Consider the following 23,870-nt stretch of genomic DNA (forward strand, 5'->3'; position numbering starts at 1 on the left):
TTGTCACATAAGTATCTTTCAATTAAAGTTTAGTAAAGGGATTGCCAACTCTCAAAGAAGGACAATCATTATCCGGATTATGTGAACCATGTGAAAAAGAAAAGTCCTCAAGAAAGCCTTTCAACAAAGAAGGATATATTCATCAAAAGACTTTGGAGCTTATACACATGGATCTAAGGGGTCCAACACAAACACAAAGCATTAGAGAAGCAAGATATTACATAACCTTCATTATTGACTGTTCAAGGAAGGTATGGATATATTTTTTGAAAGCTAAAAGTGAAGATTTTAATTAGTTTCAACAGTTTAAAGCAGAGGTGGAAAAGAAAAGTATTCTCAACAGTTTAAAGCAGAGGTGAAAAAGAAAAGTATTCTCAAGATCAAAATCTCGAGAAGTGACAATGGAGGAGAGTATATGTCATGGGAATTTGACAATTTGACAAATACCTAAGCAGCAAGGTATCAAAAGACAATGGACACCAAGATACATGTCCACCAAGGAATGGAGTGACAAAAAGGAAGAATAGGCACATTACCGAGATGGCAAGAGCCATGTTATATGAGAAAAACACGCCATAATACCATTGGGCAGAGGCATGTAATTATGTTGTTTCCTTGATTAATCAATCTCCAATGTTGATTGATCCAAACATAACTCCAGAAGAGAAGTTCATAGGATAAAAACCTAATGGGTCATACTTGAAGATCTTTGGTATGTTATCCACATGTGCAAGATGAGATACAAACAAAGCTTGAGCCAAAAGCTTTGAAATGTGTGTTCATTGTAATTGATTTACAAAAGGGTGTCTACAAATGCTATGATCCTACAAAAACAAGAAGATGTATGTTAGTAAAGATGTTGACTTTGACGAGAAGCATGGATGGTATGACAAGCATGAAGAGATCATCATTAGATATGAGCCAAGTGAGGTTCAATTGTTGTCACACAAAGAAGTAAAAGAGAAAAAGTTATCTCCATAGAAAGGACGTCTTCACAGCATTACTAGTGAACCAAGCACTAGTTGTACTGAAGAAGTGATTCCTCAAATCAATTAAGGAAGTGAAGATGTTCAAGAAATTCAAGCTTGAAGGTCTACAAGGGCAAGGCATGTGGTTCAAAGGTTGACCTATGACTCTTTTATGGTTAAACATTTTGTGTATATGACAAAGGTAACAGAGCAGGAAGAACCAAAAAGGCTTGAGCATGCTATATAAACCATGAGTGAATAGTAGCTAGGGATACTTTGAGAAGAATATTTGAGAAGCATTCGCACTCCCTTTGAGACTTCCCCCTAAGTCTTGTCCATTGGGAATTGGAAGGCTTTGGTGCTCTTTTATAATTGCTAATGCAAAAGAAGGTGGAGAATCGTGGGGCGAGTAGCATGCTTCTCAAAGATTCGTGAAAAGTAGAATGACAAAGATGGTATTACCTGATATTTTTCCCTCATGTGGTAGACAAGAGGACGGGCCCGGATCCATAAAAACAGGAAGCCTAGTTGAAGTTCTGATTGCCGGTGTCCACCAGGGTTTAGAGGATTAACCGCTTGAGTTTGGAGACATCGAGTTGATACAAACAATCTCAGTGTGAGGGTAATGTGAGAGCTACCTTGATTAAGGCTTTAATACATAAAGGTGCACTTAACACAGACATGTGTGCACATGCACTATCAACACATAAAGGCACACACACTTGCACATGCACGTGCACGCAAGCACACATACACACACACACACACACACATAAACACATTTAACTACATCATTGCATACAATGAAAAAATCCCAATTTTTGAGAGTCTATGCTCATAGTGTGAACAAGCCTTTGTAGTGAATATTTTTTAAGGCTAAGCCTTGTGTCACGCTTTTATTGGATACATTTTCTCGCTCATTTAATGAGAGTACTACGTTAGGCATGCGACAACCCTATTCCTAAGATATTATCTACCTCTTGCAACTTCCTCTGCAACTTTCTATTTCGGGTGGCTGCTTGATGCTCGTCTGTAGCGGTGGAGGAGATGGGCACATCAGGTTCATATGACAATTTCACACTCCACACTCCACACTCAAAGAGGTTTTCCTATTTAAAGGCATAAGTTTGAGGTGAGGGTAACATCTCACTTAGTGGTGCTTATGGCTCTATTACTTGCTTCTTATGGGGTGCCTTCTATATAGGTGCACTTGGTTTCTGTCTTTCAAAGCTTTCATACAATTTTTATGCTTGCATGTGATAGATTTGTGACTAAAACAATTGATCAATCACATCTCATGAATACTTGATTGTTGTGTCTTTAACTGTACAAAATTTCCTTTAAAGCCTTTCATGTTGCCTATTGTTATTGTTTACTGTACCTAAGTTTTCTCACCGCATCTCTTTGGTACATCGGTTATCTTGTGTAAGCTTCTGGACTTGGGTATGCTTCACTACTTTGGGGCTTTTGCATGCTATGGTGCAAGGCTCACATGCCACTATCTAATTGCTTGTTAGGACTCTACTCTGACATACTGGTGATATACATTGCCTGGTTTGTTAGTAGGGTTGGGATTGATTATCAAGGTATGCTTAGCTGTACCTTGCACTGCTCTTGTTTATGATAGCACTACTTTTGATGCTTTAATAAACTATTTTCTTTTTGTAGTAGAATCCACCCTAAAATATGATTATGGTTGAGGTTTGTATGTGACTGGGCTTTGACACTTAAGTTTTCTCTACATGGTTTGGACTCTCATGTGTACGGGTTATATGATGGCTTAAGATATCTTGGCTTAATTATGGTCAAGGCAGACTCCTTAGAGATGTGCTTTGAGAAATGACTATTCTCACCATATAGAGTTTGGTCATTTATATCCTTTGGAATACTGGTAGAAAGCATAACATCTGAGTATATTTCTGTATGGTTTGCATAGGGATTGCCTTCTAAGATCAGGTTTTTTTGCTTTTAATATATGTTTCTTATCTCTCTTTGTTGATCTGATATGCTGGTTTTTTATTGTTTCCCTTCACAACTTGTTACATAACCAGTTTCTAAAATACCATATCTCATATACAACTCTGTGGTAATTTTTTAAGGGATATACCTTGTAGCTATCACATAGCTTGGCTTGGTTTGCTATACCTCTACTTGATATTAAAGGACTTAAAGATGCTGCCTAGACCTAGAGTATGAAGGCATAACATATTTTTTCCTTATGTTTGACTTGCATTATGTGATGGTGTTTTAGCTTAGATTGTATACCTCAGTTTTGACAGTTGAAAATAAGGTTTTTTCTTTGGATTTGCTGAAGGGCTGGCTTCTCATTTGCAAATTTTTTTTTTTTGGTGCACATTTTTGGTTTTCAGCTGTTTACACAACTCTGTAGGTATTAGCTTGGGTCTAAACCATGCAACAAATTGAGCATTTTTCTATATGGCTATTTCCTTAGCCGTGATTTTATATCTCAGGTTTGGAAGACATAAATATATGTCTTTCTATTGCTCTATAGGGCTGTCTCCTGTTCAGCTCTTTGTACAGATGGTTACGCAACATTGATATAGGTTATTGTGACTCCTTCCCTACCTATGATAGCCATGATTCTGAATTATGTAGGCTTTTTTCCTACGGTGTAGGAAGAGCCTGCAACCATTTAAATATGGAGCATGGGCTTTAACTGCTACTCTTGTTATTGACTCTAAAGCAAACAAAAGTTTCTGATTAGTTTTCTACTTGTCTAGGATCTTGCCTGCATATCTTGCATGTTTTAGCTTGGCATACTAAGCCTTGGAGCTGTATGGAATTAAGTGTCCGTATTTTCTTCCAATAGGGCCGGATGAATTCATTCTATATGTTATATAAGTTGTTTATCTTAGATAAACTATGGTTTTATAACCATAGAACACAATCTGGTTATGTATATAGAAGAAGCTCTTTAAGGACTGGTTGGCTAAGCTCAATACTTGGAATATAATTGCATACTTGCAAAGATAATTTCTGGATTGAATGATTCTTTCTTAACCTCTCAAAAATGATAGACATTCTTTTTGGGTGACATCTGTAGCATGTGGTAGGGTCCTCTGACACCTATAATACGCAATTGGATTAACATCTTTGTTTCTCTGTTTGTATGGATGCAGATAATAGGACTTGCCTTCTTAAAACGAATGTTGTTAGGTTCTTTTTCCGTTATAAAACCATTGTATTATAGTTTGAGACATTGTCTCAACATTTTCAACAAGATCTAATACAATGTAAAAAATACACACATACATGTCCACGTGTATGCATGCACACACACACGCACACACACACACACACACACACACACACACAAATACACATACACTATCTGAGCACAAGGCTCTATACCTGTAGTAGTGTGTGGAGAGTTTGCATGTGCGGGTGCATGTCTGTGGGGTGTGTGCGTGTGCGTGTGTGCGTGTGTGTGTGTGTGAGAGAGAGAGAGAGAGAGGTGGGAACCTACAGACATGAATGTGTCCACACATGTACACATCTCTATATTATCTCAAGGAAGAGTTTCACAAAGTTGCCACTTGGCAAGGATTTGGAGTTTCGGGAAGGGGAGGAGGAGGTTTGGGTAGAATTTGAATTTGGAGTCTCAAAAGACGTGTGAAGCACGGGCTGCCCACTAGTACATATTTATAGTAGTGTTCGTCCCAACAAAACATATTCACATCTCACACTACGAGAGTATTCACACATTTAGTCACGTTTGAATATAAGCTCACAAGTTGGTACATAGTACAATTGAAATATTATTTCGAGGTGATTGCAGAGTTTTGTTTTATGTGCAGGTCCATGACTTGTGTGCTCTCTCCTGCCACATGCTATCTCTTCTACCACATGGCAGGAGGAGAGAGCATGGCATGGGGGTGCTTGTGTGGCAAGACAGGGGGAGAGCTACCACGTGGAAGCATTGTAGGCGGCACATCCGCTCGAGCATCAATGCACGAAACTAATCCCATATCTATCACGTGGCAAGTCTGAGAGCTCATCTCTGGCCATGTGCCACATGGCAGCAGTGTAGTGCCACATGGCAGCAGTGTAGTGCCACACAAGCGTGGGGGTTGACTATCATCGAGTTGGTGGAGAAATGCAATCCCCGCATTTGAAAGCCATTTCACATGCAGAGTGTCCGGCCCTGGCGGAGATGTGTGCGTGAAGCCGAAGTAATTCCAATTTACTGCGAGATTTTACCTTGCTTGGAGTTGGAGCAAGGTTCTAAAATGCAAGAGTGGCCGCATCACTGTTCTGAGCTGAATTTTCGCAGTGCCATTTGCTTTTTTTTTTTCTTGGTTTGCACACTTAACCAGCTCTTATGTGCAAATGCAAGACAATTGAACTGAAGCAAGCATCTGGAGGAGGCAAAATGACGGTGGAAGCGCCTATTTGGATCTGAAATCTCACTCAAATTTAGCGCAAATAGGATGTCTGTAATACCACCTACTATGAAGAACCTTCGAGAAGAGCTTGCAAGGAGGCCCCTTCTCTTCAGAGTCCTGGCCCTGTTGGCTCTCTCCTGTCTGTGCTTCTACACGGGGAAGAGATGGGCGAGCAGATATGAGGAGCTTGTGGTCTACGGCACTACATCACCTTCAGGCTCACCCCCATCTGAGCCCCATGTCACTCTTGTTACAGATTACCATGAAGAAACAGAAGACCCATCATCAAAAAGCAGTACTCCCTCCCATGTTGTGGTCTCACCCTCTGGTGTCTTGCAGGAAGATGGGTCCATCATCACTAAAGAGTTTCCCATGGATGATGGTGACAGAGCGCCCAGTGGAGACGAAAGCATTGATTTTGACAGTACCGCTTCGCTGGATGGAGGTGCAGATTCACATGGTACCAAGAAGAGTATAAAATTTAGAGTATGCCCTTCCAGCATGAAAGAGTACATCCCATGCCTGGACGATGCAGCTGCCATCAAACAGCTTCCTTCTACCGAAAAGGGTGAGAAATGGGAGAGGCATTGCCCGCAAGATGAAGGTGCTGACTCGGGCTGTTTAATCTCAGCCCCGGCTGGTTATCAGTATCCCATACGATGGCCGAAAAGCAGAGATGAGGTATGCTCTTCCACCATCAAGCTATCCTCTTCTATTGAATCACTGCCATTTCTTGATGATTAAGTGGATACAGGCAAATGATAGAAGTGTACTGGTGTCAGTTGACTCTATTTGTGACCTTTTGAGTTGCTTCGGTGGTCTAGCTTAGAAGAGTGACTGTTCTAGTTGATCTGGTAGTTGAGACTTGCCCACACTGCCAAGTTCTTCTACTCATCCTTGCTGTCAGAGCATCTGAGGATGGTTGCCCAGGGGGAGTGTGCTGTTATGAATCGGCAATCATGCCTGTCCACAGCCCACCTGCCCACGTCTTGCGGACTGCTTATGGATCCACAATCAAGCGTCTCCATAGCCCACTCGCCCGTGCCTTGCGGATGGTTCTCTACACAAGGGAGCTTTTACAGGATGTCTATTGCCACGTATGAAACTGTGACTTGCCTAGATTGAAATGTGTGGCTCACTGCTTACGTATAATTGATCAGTATGAACAACTTATGCAAGTGGCCCCTATAGCCTCAGCTACTCCAATTCACAGCATTCATTTGCAATCCAATGCTTCACGGCTCTAATGTTTCCAAGCCCATAGGCTCTGGCCAAGTCTCTACCCTGTTGATCTGGCTAAGCAAAAATCTAACAGTAAGCCTCCCCATGCATGTCCTGATTTCCAGCTGATCTGTATTCCTTTGAGCGCATCAATAAAGCTGAGGAGGGGGTGCCAGAGGTGAAGCCTGAGTAGTTTTGCGAAAGGATGGTGGAGGTCAGCCATGCACAATTGATGGTCATTGTCTGCTGTTTAACATCAGTTGTAAGCTATTTAAGCATTTTTTTTCCCGACTAGCCTTAGGCCGAAGATCCTCCCATAGTTACCGTTTTTCACTGCCTGTCGCCGACTCGCCTGTAGGCAGTGCTGACGAGGAAGCACCTTGTGGGGTTTTGAACCCAGGACCTCCTGGTCCTAGGTAAACACCTCCACCACTTGGGCTATCACCTCATTGGCCTTTTTAGGCATTTTTTCCACTATGCTCTCTCTCATAGTTAGTGTCTCTTGAGCTCCTAACTACACATAATGGTTAACTCAAATTCATCTCACAGAAGAATGTCCCCTCTTTAAGTGTTCACGCCTTAAAAAATAAAACAAGGAAAGTGCTGCTTTACTTAATCAAGTCTTGTTATACATTGTCTTACCTTTTCAAGACTCAAAACTTAAAGAGGGTCCTTTTTCTTATTTCGTTCTAGTATTAATTAAGGTTCTTCAACCTTTCCCTTTGACAGAAGTTGAATGAGTTCTTCATAAGAACTAGTGAATCTTCTGCGTGCAAGCTAGATTTTAGTCTATGAACAGGAAAGGTCAGATGAATTATATTTGAGTTGGGAAGTTTCAATTTGATTAGCCAATCTGGTAAGGCCCACCTTATCCCATGGATAACTTGTATACTACGGCGCACCGCTGGTGATCGTTAGGAATGAAAGGTATACTTAATTACTCTCCTTAAAGATAACCCATGATAATGTTTTACTAATTCCAAATTTTAATATCTCACTAAATCCTAGTAACATTGGTGGATCTGTGTACCAGCCATCAGATTCCGGGTGGACTCAACTGAACTTTAATTCTTTGTACACTTGGCATTACTAATTCACTACATCTGAAGTTAGGAGAATGTGCAACATTTGCAATAAGTCAGCTGCCTTCAACCTTCCAGCCAAACTACTTACATGTTAGAATGTATTCCTCTGCATCCACCTGCGTTTGAGTAGTGAGCTCAGAGACAGAGGGCAGCCCGTGGTTCCCCAACATACCGGGAGCTTACGTCAACAAGTGCCATCATCATCATTATCGTTAGCAGGGAAATGCCCCCATTATCAGGTTTTGTGTTAACCATAATGCAGTTCATCATACATGTTCATGTATAATGGAATATACAGTAGATAAGGGCATATATCTCTCTCTTGTCTACTGTGGTTGATAATAATCTTTGCGTTGATTTGTGATTAATTGCATTGATCTTATCATTAAGTCTTCCACATGTTACGAGTATGAGTGACATGAACTACACAAATGCTATGGGTGTGCTGGTTCAACTTGGTGGACATCGTGTTGTTATGTTTGATAGCGGCAACATTGAAGATGTGATCTCCGAGTAGGCTACTCGTGGCCACTTGTCATGCCCGGTTCCTTTTGACATCCATTGAGAAAAGTCGAGGGTTTTGACACCGGTATCATCACTAGCACCAAGCAAGAGGTCCACCACACCAAGTTGGTCATTAGGTACTGAATTTGTGTGAGACTTTATGGTCACCCCTCTTAAAGGTGAGCTGGAGCAGCATGAGCATGATGTGGAGCAATTTGAAGTTGTTGGAAAACCACGAGCTCTATATCAACGATAAGAAGTTTGAATTTTCTCTAATTGAGGTTCATTATCTTGTTTATATCATTAACTAGGAGGGTATCAGGTTGGACCCCGCAAGGTTCTCCAAAATTCTTAATTTGGAAGTCCCAATCTGTGACACACCTACGAGTATGCAGTGTGTAGGGTAGAGCTATTAGATGGTAGCTGACGGGCAGAGTTGGACGATGCAGGTGATGCATGGCATTGCCACATGGCAATGATGATGTGGCAGTGGTGATGTGGCATTGATGACGTGGTAGTTGGTGGTACAACTGGTTGACAACAATACTATTGGCTGACTAGGAGCATTGGTGCACACACACACACACACACACACACGTGGGTAGCCAAATGGTCATATTCGTCTGCTCTCCTCAGTGTTGGACTTCACATACTGTTTCTTTGCAGGTGAAGTGCTAGCCAGGAGTGTAAAGTAGGTGACAGGGCTGTGATTTGACATCTTTATTCTCAGCCACATCTTGTACTTGAATTTCAGTTGTATTACTTCTTTCTTGTACATAATACAGAGTAGTAGTTTAGGACTCTTGTGTGTGCCGTATGTGTGATTCGGCTGCATTCTTCTTTCTATCTCTAGAAAACCCTAGCACATAGGCACGAGTGTTCTACAGTTGGTATTAGAGCCTAGGGAACTGGCAATTATTTTGTTCTTTTTTGGCACCTGAGTATGTTGATTGCTTGGTTAGGGTAGAGCTCATAGATTCAAAGAGTGCACAAGCTCAGGTTCGGTAAAAGTGAATATATGGGTTCTCTTCATTTCACCTTATATTGTGCTTCCTTGCCCCATCAAACCCTGTACTTAGCTTCACAAGATGATGTAGTCACAGTTGGTTGCTTTTTGTTCAACCAAGATATACATGAGCTGCCAAGGAAAAATCAATTCCCACTTGTGGACACTGGTGTCCCCAATCTAAATCAGTGTAAGCAAGTAAATGGCAATCATTCACCCTGGGATAAAACAATCCAAGATCTTGGGTGCCTTGTAAGTACCAAAACACTTGCTTCACAGCTTGCCAATGCTTTGACCGTGGGCTGTGAATAAGCTTACTCAATCGAGACACCCCATACTGTATGTCTGGCCTTGTATTACACAAATATATGAGGCAGCTCACATTGTCTCACAACTTGGCCTCACAACTTGGCTATAATATGTGCTATCAAAAGGCTCTCCTGCATCATACATGCTCAGCCTAAGACCGGGCTCAATTGGAATAGAAATAGGCTTGCAATCCTGAAATTTAAACCTTTACAACAGTCCCTTTATGTACTTGGACTGAAGTAGCACAATGCCCTCATCTGTTTGCATAAACTGTATGCCCAAATAAAAGTGCAATACGCTGAGATCTGACATCTCAAATGAGGTCTCCAAATCATCCTTAAATGTTGTGTTTTTATCCTCATTTGTCTGAGTGAGGATCATGTCATCCACACAGAGTATGACCACAATCAAATCCTCTTCGTCCACCTTGACATAGAGGGTACTTTCAGCCGAACTGTTTTGATAGCCTTGTGTTGAAAATACAAGTGAATAGGGTGTGTGCGGGAACAAGCCCTTGGTTAGAGGCTATAAAAGAGGATGTGTAAATGTGAAAGAACCTGTGAAAAGGTGAGAAGAATCTACTGGGAGAGAATAAAGGGTAGCATGAGAAGATTTAGGAAGTGTGGAGATATTTTGGGAGATATTCTGGGAAAAGTGAAGAGGTGGAGAGAATCAGGGAAAAGAGGTGGAGTGAATCATGGAGAAATTAGTGGGATTTGATGCTTGATGTAAACTCTATAAATTGAGGCATTGCCCTAATGAGAATTTGCTGGTTTTTGAGTATCCATGCCTACATTAATCTATTTGCTAATTACCCAATTACGTCTTGATTATTTGTTAATCACTTTGTTAATGATGTTGATTCTAGTGTTTGATCCACCATAGCACATCACAATGCTCAAATTTCAACATGGTATCAGAGCTATGCTAATTTGTGAGCCCATTATCTTGCTAATTATTTTGCTAATTAGGATTAGTAGAAAATTATAATTTTTCCTCTTTTTTCAACTCACCTCTGTACCCCCAGCTGGTGGAGGAGCTCTAGCTCCTTGCATACTCAATCATTGGCCAAACCCTTCTAGCCCAAGGTAGCTAACCCAAAGGGGCTCCAGCCTATGCAATCAAAAGCGCAAACCGCCCACGCTAGCTCTCAATTTTCGTAGATTTGCAGGCGCCAATTTTCGTAGAGGAATTTGAGATCTTCTCTTCCACAAGTCAAATCAGTCTAATTCCTATTAGTCCCGGGGGTTTTCAAGCATGCTCTACAAGCTGGTGAAGACAGAATTCAATTTCATCAAGTCTACAGTGAGATCCAAGCTCTTCATCAAATCTGCAGGTGACTTTGGTAAAACAGAGATTAAGCTTTCAATATTTGGTCAAATCTTGTGTTTCTTGGCTTAATCCTCTACTAGACTCATTGCTATTGATGCCTTTGAAAGCATTTGAGCTCATTTGAAGTCTAAGGCACCAGATCTGGACTCCCCGCATACTCTGTTTTCTGTACACAAAACAGTGGATTAATTTGCTAATCAGTGATTAATCAGTGCTAATCACTGTATTTTGGTACAATTGAGGGTTCAAATTAACCATTAGGTATTTGATACAGATCCCTATAACTTCAGATTGCAATTCGGAGTTGGTTTGATACTCCAACCATTCCGTACAAATTGGTTACCCTTGATTTAATGTAATTTCTGGTGATTTTATGTTGATAAATTTGTTGTAATCATCTCTTAAACACCAGATTGAGTTGTAAAAGGGTAGACACTGCCCTTGAATCTTGAAATTGGATCAAGAGGTAAGACCCCCTTCACATCACCATGAGTACAGCACAGGAAATAGCCAAATTTAATGGAGAGCAGTTTTACACATGGCAGACAAAAACCATGTATTTGCTCATGAGGAAAAATCTGTGGGGATTAGTTGAAGGGAGAGATGAATGCCGAGAGCAGGAATGAAAAAGCATTGGGACTTATTGCACTCAGTTTAAATGATGAAATCATTCATCACATCACAGGGATACAATGGGCAAAAGATGCATGGGATGAACTCAATAAATTATTTGGTACACAAGCAAAAAATTCAAAGATAAATCTATTAATGCAATTCTATAAATTGGACATGAAGGAAAGTGAACCTTTAATCACACACTTGAACAAATATAAAAGCATTAAACAACAGCTGGCAGCTACTATTGGCAAAAAGGGGTAGTATCTAAGTAAATCCTCCTGTCTCTTTCAAAGTGGTGTCCCCACTAGGTAGAAATCTTCTTTTATCTAAACATTGTTCTTAAAGAGTCTTTTATTTCATGTGTTTGGCTCGTCCTCCAAAAGCTCTTTATTATTTTAAAGTGCCTCCAAAAGCTCCTTAAGCTCTTTATTATTTTAAAGTTAATTGGTCTTATTATTCTAATTTCATGCATCCAAATACCTCTCATATGATATGAACCTTCGAATTCCTTATTCTATACCTCCATGTAATATGGTACTTAACAAATTATCATGGAAAAACATAAGGGAATCAATCCTTTATGCAATCTAACCTATGATAGCAATTTCATAATCTTAGTATCGTCGGGAAGAAATGGCTCGACTCAACAGCAGGAGAAGAAAAAGCATTTTTCACCCGAGGAGGATTCTCTCAAGGACGAGGACGAGGAAGAGGCAGAGTAGGAAGGACCTTCACTTGCCACAAATGTGGAAAGCCAGGACACATGGCGAGAGACTGCTACAGCAAACCCAGTGGAGAAGGAACGACATCGGCAAACTTCATGGAGGCTCCAAAGGAAGTGGAGTCGGATCATCTTTTCTGAGAGAGAGAGAGAGAGAGAGACCCCACAACCCAATGTAACCTGCTCCAACAAAGTAAAACCACCTCTGAGCCACCGATGATGTAGGCCACGTGGTAGATGTATGTGTGAGCACTTTAGTCAAGGTCGCGGGCACTTATAGTAGCCTTGGACACATAGAGAGAGAGAGTGTCAAGGACTATGGAGTTTAGGGACTTGAGGCACTGGTCGCTGGCTATCAAGTAAGAGGGAAACTTGGTATAGGGTCCAGGTGTGCTAGAGAGTATTCACTTGAGGGGAGGTGTTGAAAATACAAGTGAATAGGGTGTGTGCGGGAACAAGCCCTTGGTTAGAGGCTGTAAAAGAGGATGTGTAAATGTGAAAGAACCTGTGAAAAGGTGAGAAGAATCTACTGGAAGAGAATAAAGGGTAGCATGAGAAGATTTAGGAAGTGTGGAGATATTCTGGGAAGTGTGGAGATATTCTGGGAAAAGTGAAGAGGTGGAGAGAATCAGGGAAAAGAGGTGGAGTGAATCATGGAGAAATTAGTGGGATTTGATGCTTGATGTAAACTCTATAAATTGAGGCATTGCTCTAATGAGAATTTGCTGGTTTTTGAGTATCCATGCTTACATTAATCTATTTGCTAATTACCCACTAATTACGTCTTAATTATTTGCTAATCACTTTGTTAATGATATTGATTCTAGTGTTTGATCCACCATAGCACATCACAATGCTCAAATTTCAACACTTGGTTGGTCAAATAAGCACGTATCTTCTCATACCAAGCTCAGGGAGCTTGTTTAAGGCCATACAATGCCTTTTTCAATCTACATACTTTTCTTTCTTGACCTTTTGCCTCAAAATCCAATGGGCTGAGATACAGACACTTCTTCGTGCAAATCCCATTAAGGAAGGACATCTTAATATCCAATTGACGTACTTTCCAACCATGATTTGCAACCAATGCAATCACGCATCTAATGGTGGTCACATTCTGGAAGTAGGTGCAAAAGTTTCATCATAGTGTATGCCCTTTTGTGGTGCATATCTGTTGGCCACAAGCCTTGCCTTGTACCTGTCAATAGCACCATCAGCTTTCCTCTTCACTTCATACATGCACTTAGTGCCGATTGCCTTTTTGCCAAGAGGCAATCCACCAAATCCCAAGTGCCATTTTTATGTATGGCATTGTTGCATGCGCGGAAGCCTTTCTGTACTAATCCATAACCCTAAGCTTGATTGAGAACATTGATGCTAATTAATGAGATAAGACAAAGGAGAGAGAAGAAGAGAGAGATTGGGTGTCAGGGTTTTCTGTATTAATACGGTACAAAAAGATTACATGATGCTTGTGCATGACTTAGGGCTATGGTCAGCCCCATAGGGGTGACCTTGGCCCTTCTACATGATTTATGCTGCTATCTAATGATGAATGATGAACTGAAAATGACTTGATAAATGTTGAAAACGATGAGATGCTTTTATATGCTCCTGGAGTGCTGGTCGGCCAGCTGTCGGCCACTTCTGATGGACAAAACCACCTTTAATATATTAAATGCTGTGCTTTGTAGTCCCCTGCTGTCGGCAAGTGTCTTGGGCAATCAGCCGCCTGCTGCTATGTCTTCTGCTGGCTGCCGACAGCCTGTCTACAGCCAGCCGACAGAAGCCCTAACCTCCATGTGATGATGATGATGTTGATGCTGCTGTAACCGATGATGATGCTGATGGTTCTAATGCTGATGCTTACGATGATGATGGTTCTGATGCTTGATGGTTCTAATGTTGATGCTTACGATGATGATGGTTACGATGATGATGGTTTTGATACTGTGACTGCTGATGCTAATGCATATGCTACTGATGGTGACCTAAATGCTTTTCCTAACTGTTGCGCTAGTCAGGGATTAAGACTGTTCATGCTAAGGTTTAGCCATGGCACGGGTACACACGTGACAGACATTCATCTCATCCTACATAATTTCCATCCAATGCTCATATTTGTGAGCTTCTTCAAATGAGCTTGGCTCACCAACATCACACGTGCTACTCAACCAAGCAACATCTGCATGATGTGTTTCATTCCTAGAACCAGCCCGTGTCCTGCTACTGAGAGGAGCTGAGAGTTTGCTCTCTTACAAAGTTTGGACCAGCCATCTAGGGACTGATCTAGCCTCCTGTAAAGTTGTCCGCTCTTCTCTCACAACCTCTTCTACATCATCATGCATAACATGCTGTTCATTTTGCTGAATTTCAGCATCCACATGATGTCTATTTGGCCTCAACAAATGTTCCACTGCAGGTTGTACTGTTGCACCATCAATTGCAAGTGAGGGTAGCCCTTCAAACATGTCTTGTTGACGACCCCCGTACAGCTGTCTACCAAATTCAGCCGTAGGCTGATTACATTTTTAAAGCAAACACCACATCTCTACTCTCAAAAATCCTCTGCTTGAGTCGATTATAGAGACGGTACCACTGTTGTACCACACAAAAATACATTTTGTTGCCTTGTCATCAAGCTTGCTTCTCATCTGTTGAGACACATGGGCATAGTCAAGACAACCAAAAACCTTGAAGTAATCAACTTTAGTCTCTTTATCATATCAAAGAGCCTCATATGGAGTGATGGTTTTCAATGCTTTTGTAGGGCATGTGTTCAAAACATATGTAGCACACTTCTTTCTTGTACGTAATACAGAGCAATAGTTTAGGACTTGTGTGTGCTGTATGTGTGATTCCGTTGCACTTTTCTTTCGATCGTTGGAAAACCCTAGCACATAGGCACAAGTGTTGTACACAACCATTGCTTATGATGTTCGCTCGTTTGTGGGTATTTTTCAGGCATATTAAACCCACAAAGACTCTCTTCTTAGTAGCTCTCACGGATGTGTTGGAGAAATTCAAGACAGAGAGGCAACACATGCAGATGACACCACGCATTGGATTGTAGGCTTTTCAAGCCCTCAAGAAGGCTTTAGTTGAGTGTAGAACACTCGTACCTATGTGCTAGGGTTTGAGAGTAGAGTGCATTGGAATCAATCACACACAACACATGCAAGATTCCTAAAACTATTGTTTAATATTATTTACAAGAAAGAAGTACTTGGACACACTAAGAATATGTTGATGTAGGCAAAGAAACAGAATAGGTAGGAGGAAGGGCTGGAAGTGTAGGAGAGAGGAGAGGGTGGCGATGGGCGGGCTAGCAGCCAAAGAGGAGGGGGCGGAGGTGAATGGCGGGCAGGAGGGCTGGAGGTGCACTGATGTGCAGGTGGGTGGGGGCAGGAATGAGGGCATAAAAGATGGCGGTGGTGATGGGTGACGGCGGGCAGGATGGGGGTGTTGAGTGGCGGGCAGTTAGAGTGGAGGGGGTTCACACAATAAACAAGAAAAAGTGTGTATTCTATTTCTAATTTTAGCCTATCCACACCTTGAGCTTTGCACTTGACCTTAGTAATATCTAACATGATCTAAACCCAGGGTTGCATGAATTGGTTGGACCTTTACGTGGTATGGGATGGCAAAGATGTCAATCCAGGATCCTAATATGCAGTTCTATTCCCATAGGTAGGGGGAGAGGTCTAATTGAGTCGAGGCCTTAACCTCAGGGTTGCATGAATTAGCTGGACCATGAGGTTGCATGAATTAGCTGGACCTTTAGGTGGTATGGGATGCCAAGGATGTCAATCCAGGATCCTAATATTGCATTTCCTATCCCATAGGTAGGGGGTGAGCTCTAATTGAGGCTAGGCTTTAGGGTTATATGGTTTATGCTCCACCATTATATGCATATTTTGCTTATCGGTCAGCTTGGGACTTCACAGTGACCAATTGCATGGTCTCCAGATTAGATTTTGCCATGCGGTTGGCTTTGGGAATCTTGTTGGATGGCTTTGGTCTTAATCTAACATGACTACTATGCGGAAGCGTGCTTAATGATGATTAACGCAAAGCAATAAAGATTAACGCTAATCACATGCTCATGACATAGAGAAGTAGAGAGAAGGAGGAGAGAGACTCTTTACGTAACCTACTCCTACTATATATTACTGAATGAATGAGTAATTATAATGATTGTCATAGATCCAATGTAGATCTAGACTATGAATGCTATGAATGAACTTATGCTTACTACTTCAATGTGCGTTAATGGAAAACACTGATTTCGAGATATACTTGGTTGATCCAAACTGTTAGACTGCATGTTCTTGGACTTGGCTCTGCAATCTCTGTCTTTGAATCATAGTTGTTTCTCGTACGCGTACGAACAGGTTCGTACGTACGAGTCGTACGGTACGATACCGTACGAATTCGTACGGTACGAGTTGGGTTTTTTTTTTCTTCAAAATTTTTTTCCCTTGAAATTTTTTTTCCCAAATGCTTAAAAAAAATAGAAACCCTGCTTTACGAAGATCCCAAATGCTCGCAATACTTCGCAACTTTTGTGTCCACTCAGTATTCCATATGGGGTTGTGGAGAGACCTAAAAAATCTGGCGAGGTAGACTGGTAGTGTACACTTGATTGGTAGGATGAGAGAATCTAGCTACATCACTTGGGGATCCCTGGTATAGGTAGGCTAGACAATTAGATTCTCAAGTTATGCACGAGGTCGAACATTTGGACATGGCCATTTTGATCTAGAGAGGAGTCCCTAAACTTATCACCCTAGATGCACTCCTCGTATTTGTGCAAGGACGGTCCCTTAGTCATAAACGCTACACTGGGAGACCTTTGGTATTGCATTACCCATCCAGGTTCTTTTTTGGAGACAATCGGGAGATCCAACCGGGAGAGACACATATCCATGTACTGGTTTCTCAAGCACTGTAGACTCCTCCCCTCCCAACCTTCCCTCACATTCAAGCTTGAAGCTCCATAGCTTGTAAGTGTAAAAAATAAAAACCGTATTTTATCGTACGGTATCCGAAAATTTCATATCGTACCAAAAATTCCCGTACGGTATCGTATTTTCGTACCGTGACAACCATGCTTTGAATCATTATGAATGACGCATGACCTGCCTTTATATAGTAAAGTGATAGCAAGTCGTAATTGAAAGAGTGCACAGAGTGGAAGCAAAGGGGCACTAGAGTGTGCTGAATAGAGGGTGCAAGAGAGAGAGAGATATGGAGCAACTATGCTGAATATACTGAAGCAAAACAGTCCCAAGCAAGAGACAAAGATAGTCTCATAAGTGAGGGAGCAAAATATGTACAAGACTGAATGAAAAGTGAGAGGCCAGTCCCACCTATTTATAGGTGGGTAGTGCTGGTCGACTGGGGCTGAATATGCTGGCCGATTGGTAAAATACCAAATAGGCTGGGAAAAATCCCAAAAAAATATGGAAAAAAGGGGTGGCCAACCCACAATCAAGGGCCATACAAAAGGGACCAAAAGGACACCAGAAATGGGCAGAAACTGGGGATGAATGTGCTAACACCCCCTCTCAGCACCAGATGCTCAACAAACTTCGAGAAGCCGAAGATGAGGAGCCAAGGAAGCCTAAGAAACTGGCTTGGTGAACAAATTGGCAGCATTCTCCGTTGAAGGACAATACTCCAAACGCAAATCTCCAGCAAGAACCCGTTGATGAACATAGTGATAGTGTATCTCAATGTGTTTCGTACGAGCATGAAACATAGGGTTCTTTGCGATGGCAATGCAACTCTGATTGTCACACCAAAGAAGAGTAGATCTAGTAGGAAAACAGCCGAGCTCCTCCAATAATCTCCGCAACCTTATCGCCTCACATGCAGCATAACAAACCGCACGATACTCCGCCTCTGTAGAGGAAAGCGCCACAGTAGGCTGCTTTTTACTGCTCCATGAAATGGCTCTAGACCCGAGTGTAAAAACACAACTAGTGGTCGAACCCCGAGTATCTGGATCTCCAGTCCAATCTGAATTAGACCATCCAACAAGAGTGCATCCTTGGCCATAGAAGATACCAAATTCCAGAGTGCCACGCAAGTACTGAAGAACTCTGAAGAAATGAACAACGGAGGGCTTCTCACCATGGAAAGCCTCATATGGAGTTTTATCGGGAAGAGCAGCAGTAGGAGAGCTGTTTTGAATGTAGACAGCAGTGGAAGCCGCCTCAGCCCAGAAACATCGAGGTAATGAAGAATGCTCAAGCATAGCACGGGCCATCTCCATAATGGTCCTATTCTTCCTCTCTGCAACTCCATTCTGTGATGGAGTATATGTTGTAGTAAGCTGTCTCCGAATGCCATGGGTCTTGCAGTATTGCTGAAACTCCTGGGATGTGAACTCACCCCCTCCGTCGGTCTTGAGAGCCTTGACCGAACGACCAGTCTCTTTTTCCACCTCAACTCTCCAATCACAGAAGTGCTGAAAAGCCTCATCCTTGGTCTTCAGAAAGAAAACCCAAGTATATCTGGAAAAGTCATCCACCATCATGAGCATGTACAACGCCTTACTCAAAGACGCGGTACTCATAGGACCACATAAGTCTGCATGAATGAGAGCAAGTGATGTCGAAGATCTGTGTGTTGCCTCCTTCGGAAAGGCGGCTCGGTGTTACTTCCCTTGTAAACAAGAGGAACAAGCAAAAGATGGAGCCTTGATGGTCGGTAAATCCTCAACCAACCCATCCTTCGAAGCTCGCTGCAGAAGCTGATAGCTCAAATGGCCAAACCGAGCATGCCAAAGAGCAGAAGAAGCACCAGAAGAAAGCAGAGCGGTCAATTTGTACAGACCACTATCTTGGACTCCCTGAGCCAAGATGCTACCAATCGCCTTATCACGAATGGTAATCTCATAATCAAAAAAGATCACCTCCGCACCCTGAGCTGTAAGAGCACTCACTGACAAAAGGTTAAAAGCCAAATCTGGAATATACAGAACGTCAGTGAAGTACCTCTTGTCCTCGGAAGAGCGGAAGATGGGGATGGTGCCATGACCATGTACTGGCACGGAAGAAGAATCACCCAAAGTGATCTCGCGTGACTTGGCAGTGAAGTCCTCGAACCAGGGTGTCATGTGAGCAGTAGCACCGTTATCCACAATCCACGACCGTGATTGAGAAGTCACAAGAGCAAGTATACGACGAGTACCCGCTAAAAGAAGAATGCCATCATCCTTCTTGGTCTGGAACACCGCTGTAGAGGAAGAGTTCTTTGCTGCTTCATCACGCTTCTTCTTGTGACATTGGGGTGATTTATGACCCTTCTTGCCACAGTAATGACATTCAATGTCCTTGTTCTTAGAAGATTTGGTGTTGTCTTTATCCTTGTCGGAATCCTTGGAGTTCTTGTCAGAACCCCCTTTCCCTTTCTTTTGTTGATTCTTCCCTTTATCTCGCGCTGCCAAAGCTCCATCAAGGCCACCAGAGGTGCCAGTCCGTTCCTCAAAGCGAGACTCAATCTGCATAATGGAGGGAAGAACTTCCTTCCAAGTAACTGGAACAGGACGAGGAGAAGAAACAAGAGACTGAAAATATGCATCAAACCTCTTTGGAAGCTTGGAGAGAAGCCGAAGAGCCATGTCCTCTGTAGAGATGTCCTTGCCACAAACAGCAAGCTTGTCCCGGAGATCTTTCATCGTCGAGATGAAAGCAGATAAAGATGGAAAGGTAGAAACTGATAAGTTCATAAGTTGCTTTTCCAACGCCAAAATCCGGCCCGAAGACTTAATCTCGTAGAGATCTGCAAAAGCCTTCCAAACTTCAGGTGCAGTATCTACTGTACGCACATGAGAGAGAACAGAATATCAGAAAGGAGAAAACGCAACGATCATTCAATCTGTGCCTGAGTCACACCACTAGAAGCAAGGGTGGGAGGGGTGGCATTGGCTGGTGTAACAAGCCAATCCCAAAGATCCACGCCACGCAAGGCTGATTTCACCTTCACCTTCCACAAGGTGTAGTTGGAACCATCCAACTTTGCAGACTCAGAGAACATATGAAGAGAAGTCAGAGCAGCCATCACAAAAGCTCGGGCTCAATCTCAGAAATATGCACAATCTCAGAAGAAGAAGTGTCCTCCACAGGTACCAAGTGTGCCACAAGCCCGAAACACCACAAACCCCCTCTGCAAAAGGGAATGACCACCGAAGAGGAAAACGCAGCCAGAAGAGGGCTGCTGTCCTGAAAAAACAGGTAGCCTATGTCCAAACTCCACGTGGAAGGAAACGCTGATCAGAAAATTACCTGATGGCTGCAAGCGATGAAGCCAATCTGAAGAGGAAGTGATCAGCAGGTGCTGTCCAGAAAACGCAGCAACAAAGAGGCTGCAAATCTGATAAAAACGCAGAGGAGAGGGTGCTGAAAATAGGGCTGAATCTGGGGCAGCAGAGGAGTCGCTGAACCGGGAGCGATGATACCATGAAAGAGTGCATAGAGCGGAAGCAAAGGGGCACTAGAGTGTGCTGAATAGAGAGTGCAAGAGAGAGAGAGATATGGAGCAACTATGCTGAATATACTGAAGCAAAACAGACCCAAGCAAGAGACACATATAGTCTCATAAGCGAGGGAGCAAAATATGTACAAGACTGAATGAAAAGTGAGAGGCCAGCCCCACCTATTTATAGGTGGGTAGTGCTGGCCGACTGGGGCTGAATATGCTGGCCGACTGGAGCAGATGAGCTGGCCGATTGGTAAAATACCAAATAGGCTAGGAAAAATCCCAGAAAAATATGGAAAAAAGGGGTGGAGCTCACAATCAAGGGCCATACAAAAGGGACCAAAAGGACACCAGAAATGGGCAGAAACTGGGGATGAATGTGCTAACAGTAATCAGCTCGGTTTTCACTTTTCAAGCCATAAAAAGTCATAAAAAATGTCATAAAATGTGTTCATCTTCATTCAGTTTGTGCGCTAATTCCGTCACGAAAAGAGTGCTGATTTCTGAGCTTTGAAGTTACCGATCTTCTCCGAAGATTCCGCATGTTACAGTGGTATCAGAGCAGAAAATAGAGAGAGAGAGAGAGGGAGAGATGGAGAGGACACAGTATTGGGTCCCAAATACCCTCTGTAGGGCCCCCACCACGGATGGTGTATTTGTTTTTATTAGAATGATGTAAATCTGAAAAGAAAATACAGAAATCTTGACCTTTCTTGGCTGAGAAAATCCTTGCCCTTGACCTGCAGTCCTTCACCCCTTTGCTTAGCACCTTCTTGGCTTGTCTAGCCCCTTTTATGCTTGAGCTCTTGGTGAGAAATGAGATGAACTAATGGGATTGTGGTCTCACCCTTTTATACTACTCCAGCAATAGCAGTCGGCGAGTTCTAAACCAAGCAGCCAGCCACAAAATGTCCCACGACTGTAAATGCAGCATTAAATGCTGGAAAAAATCCCATAAAATGCTGCGCATCATTCCCTAGATGGCTGGGCATCTTGCGCCTGATTCAGGATGGGCTGGATACTGTTTTGCAAACAGTCTGGGGGCTGGGCATGGGCTGCCCCATACCTGCCCTACAGCCATACAAAGACTGTATCTCCTGAGTGTTTGCCCTTAGCCTGCCCCTAGGGCTGTCCTACAGCCCCTCCATGGCTGGTGGGTTCAGCCAGGGCCTTCCTGGCCCTCATGGGGGTGGTTTCACACTATCCCCATGCCCACACAAAGACCCGGGGTAGCCCTATGGGCTGACCCCTTGTTCTAAAAGCAAACCCTGACTAACTACTCAGTGATCTGGCATCCGGTACCATACCAGGTACACAGAATCACTGACATCATTCCAGAGGGAGACTTACAGCGCGGACTGGCACTGTTTCATGTGCAGGACAGTGCACACCTGACCTTGAGGCTTGGACTCCTGTGTAGGATAATGCACACCTGACCTCGGACGACTGAGATGGATCCCTGGCTGACTCGTCCCGGACTGGGCTCACATGGGACCAGTTCACTATCCCAGGTCCTGCACCTTCTGTACAGATATGTCTACGTGGCATCCAAGTGCGGGATGCACGTGACATCCCCTTTTGCTTAACTTGACGGAAGCTGCATAGCCTCCAAATAATCCGTCAATAACGCTAGATAGTCTTCAAAAAACTCTTTGTCAAGCCATACCGCTTCATGGGTCCCTCGGTCCTGAAACTTCGTGAGGAATTGTCTTTGTCTTCGACCTGAGCCATGCTTGGAACGGTGCAGAAGGATATGTTCTGGAACCATAACTTCTACTTCATCAACAATATCTGGTTCTGCTTCGTCTTTGACTTCTGAAGGGATAGGACCTGCATATGGCTTTAACCAAGTGATGTGAAACACATCGTGCATAGTTCAACTCGGAGGTAGCTTTAATTGCATAGACACCTCATTAATCTTTTTCATGATGGGAAAATGTCCGAAGCTCCTGAAAGACAACTTTGGGCATTGCTTGCCCACCTGTTTCAATCTTTGCTTCATAATCTGAAGATAAACCCAATCCCCTTCCGAAAACTTCATATCCCTTCGGTCTTTATTGGCCTGTTGAGTGTAGGCCCCTTGCGCTTTAGCCAATCTGTCTTTTACTGATTCTAAAATCTCTTGGTAAGACTCCGTCACTCTGTTTGCTTCAGGTACTGAAGACGAGGTCCTGGTCAACAATGACTGGAAAGGTCTTGTAAATGCTGCCTCATATGGAGTCCTGCCAATAGCTGAAGAAAAAGAATCATTCAAAAGAGCTTGAACTAAAGGCAAATATGATTCCCACTTACCTTGCTGATCGTGGACATAACACTTCAACACATCAAAGGCCAACTGGTTGTATATCTCTGCCTGGCCGTCCATCTGTGGGTGGAATGCACTAGAAAAATTCAACTTAGTACCAAAGTTATCAAACAATGCCCTAAAAAAATGACTGGTAAACTTGGCATCTCGGTCTGACACTATGGTCCTAGGAATCCTGCCAATCGGGTACCAATGCCGAATGAACAACTGGGCAACATCCTCGGCGGTCACATTGGCCCTGCAAGGAATAAGCATAACAAATTTGCTAAATCTATCAACAATAGTTAAGCACTGCGTATTACGCTTACTCGGATTGGGAGGCAGATTCGTGACAAAGTCCATCACTCAGGAATTGGCAAGGGCTGCAATAACCCTATTTTCTTTCCACGAGGAGCTTTCACCTTTTGACAAATATCACAGCGTTGTACATATGTAAACACGTCTCGCCTCATCTTTGGCCAATAATATTGCCGTTCCAATTTCTCCAGCGTCGAATTCATGTCCCTATGATCACGTGTAATGGTGTCATGGGCATCATGGAGAAGAGCTGCCCTGAACGACTTCATGACACACAGTCGGCCTTTGTAGAAAAGCCAACCATTGCGTATCAGAAAGTGGCATGGTCCTGTGGCATCCAATGCCTGTTCCCACTGTGTACCGAATTCCTCGGAATCCGCGTACGTGTGCTTCATGTCATCTAGTCTTGTACCAACAAGATCGAGTCTAGTGGTTTGAATCGTAGTCACTTGTCCCTTCCTGCTCAAAGCATCGGCCACTGGATTGGCCTTTCCTGGAAGGTACTCAATCATACCACCGAATTGTTGGAATATCTGACTCCAGCGGTGTTGTTGATCACTCCACTGTGCACTTGGCATTGTCTAAATCTAGCGTAATGCCTGATGGTCAGT

The 23,870-nt window shown here is 42.9% G+C and overlaps 1 protein-coding gene across 1 annotated transcript in view; it reads left to right on the forward strand.

Moving 5' to 3' along the window:
• Positions 1-5,180: 5,180 nt before the first annotated feature.
• Positions 5,181-23,870, forward strand: part of LOC147615516 (putative methyltransferase PMT12) — a 78,059-nt gene continuing 59,369 nt past the window's right edge. Inside the window, exon 1 of the mRNA XM_086779623.1 lies at positions 5,181-6,055. Within this exon, the coding sequence (XP_086635749.1) occupies positions 5,420-6,055 (636 nt within the window). The 5' untranslated portion in view covers positions 5,181-5,419. The remainder of the gene's footprint in view (positions 6,056-23,870) is intronic.

The sequence above is a fragment of the Cibotium barometz genome, chromosome 40, assembly GCF_041138505.1.
Source record: "Cibotium barometz isolate CiBa-2024 chromosome 40, ASM4113850v1, whole genome shotgun sequence".
Taxonomy (NCBI): domain Eukaryota; kingdom Viridiplantae; phylum Streptophyta; class Polypodiopsida; order Cyatheales; family Cibotiaceae; genus Cibotium; species Cibotium barometz.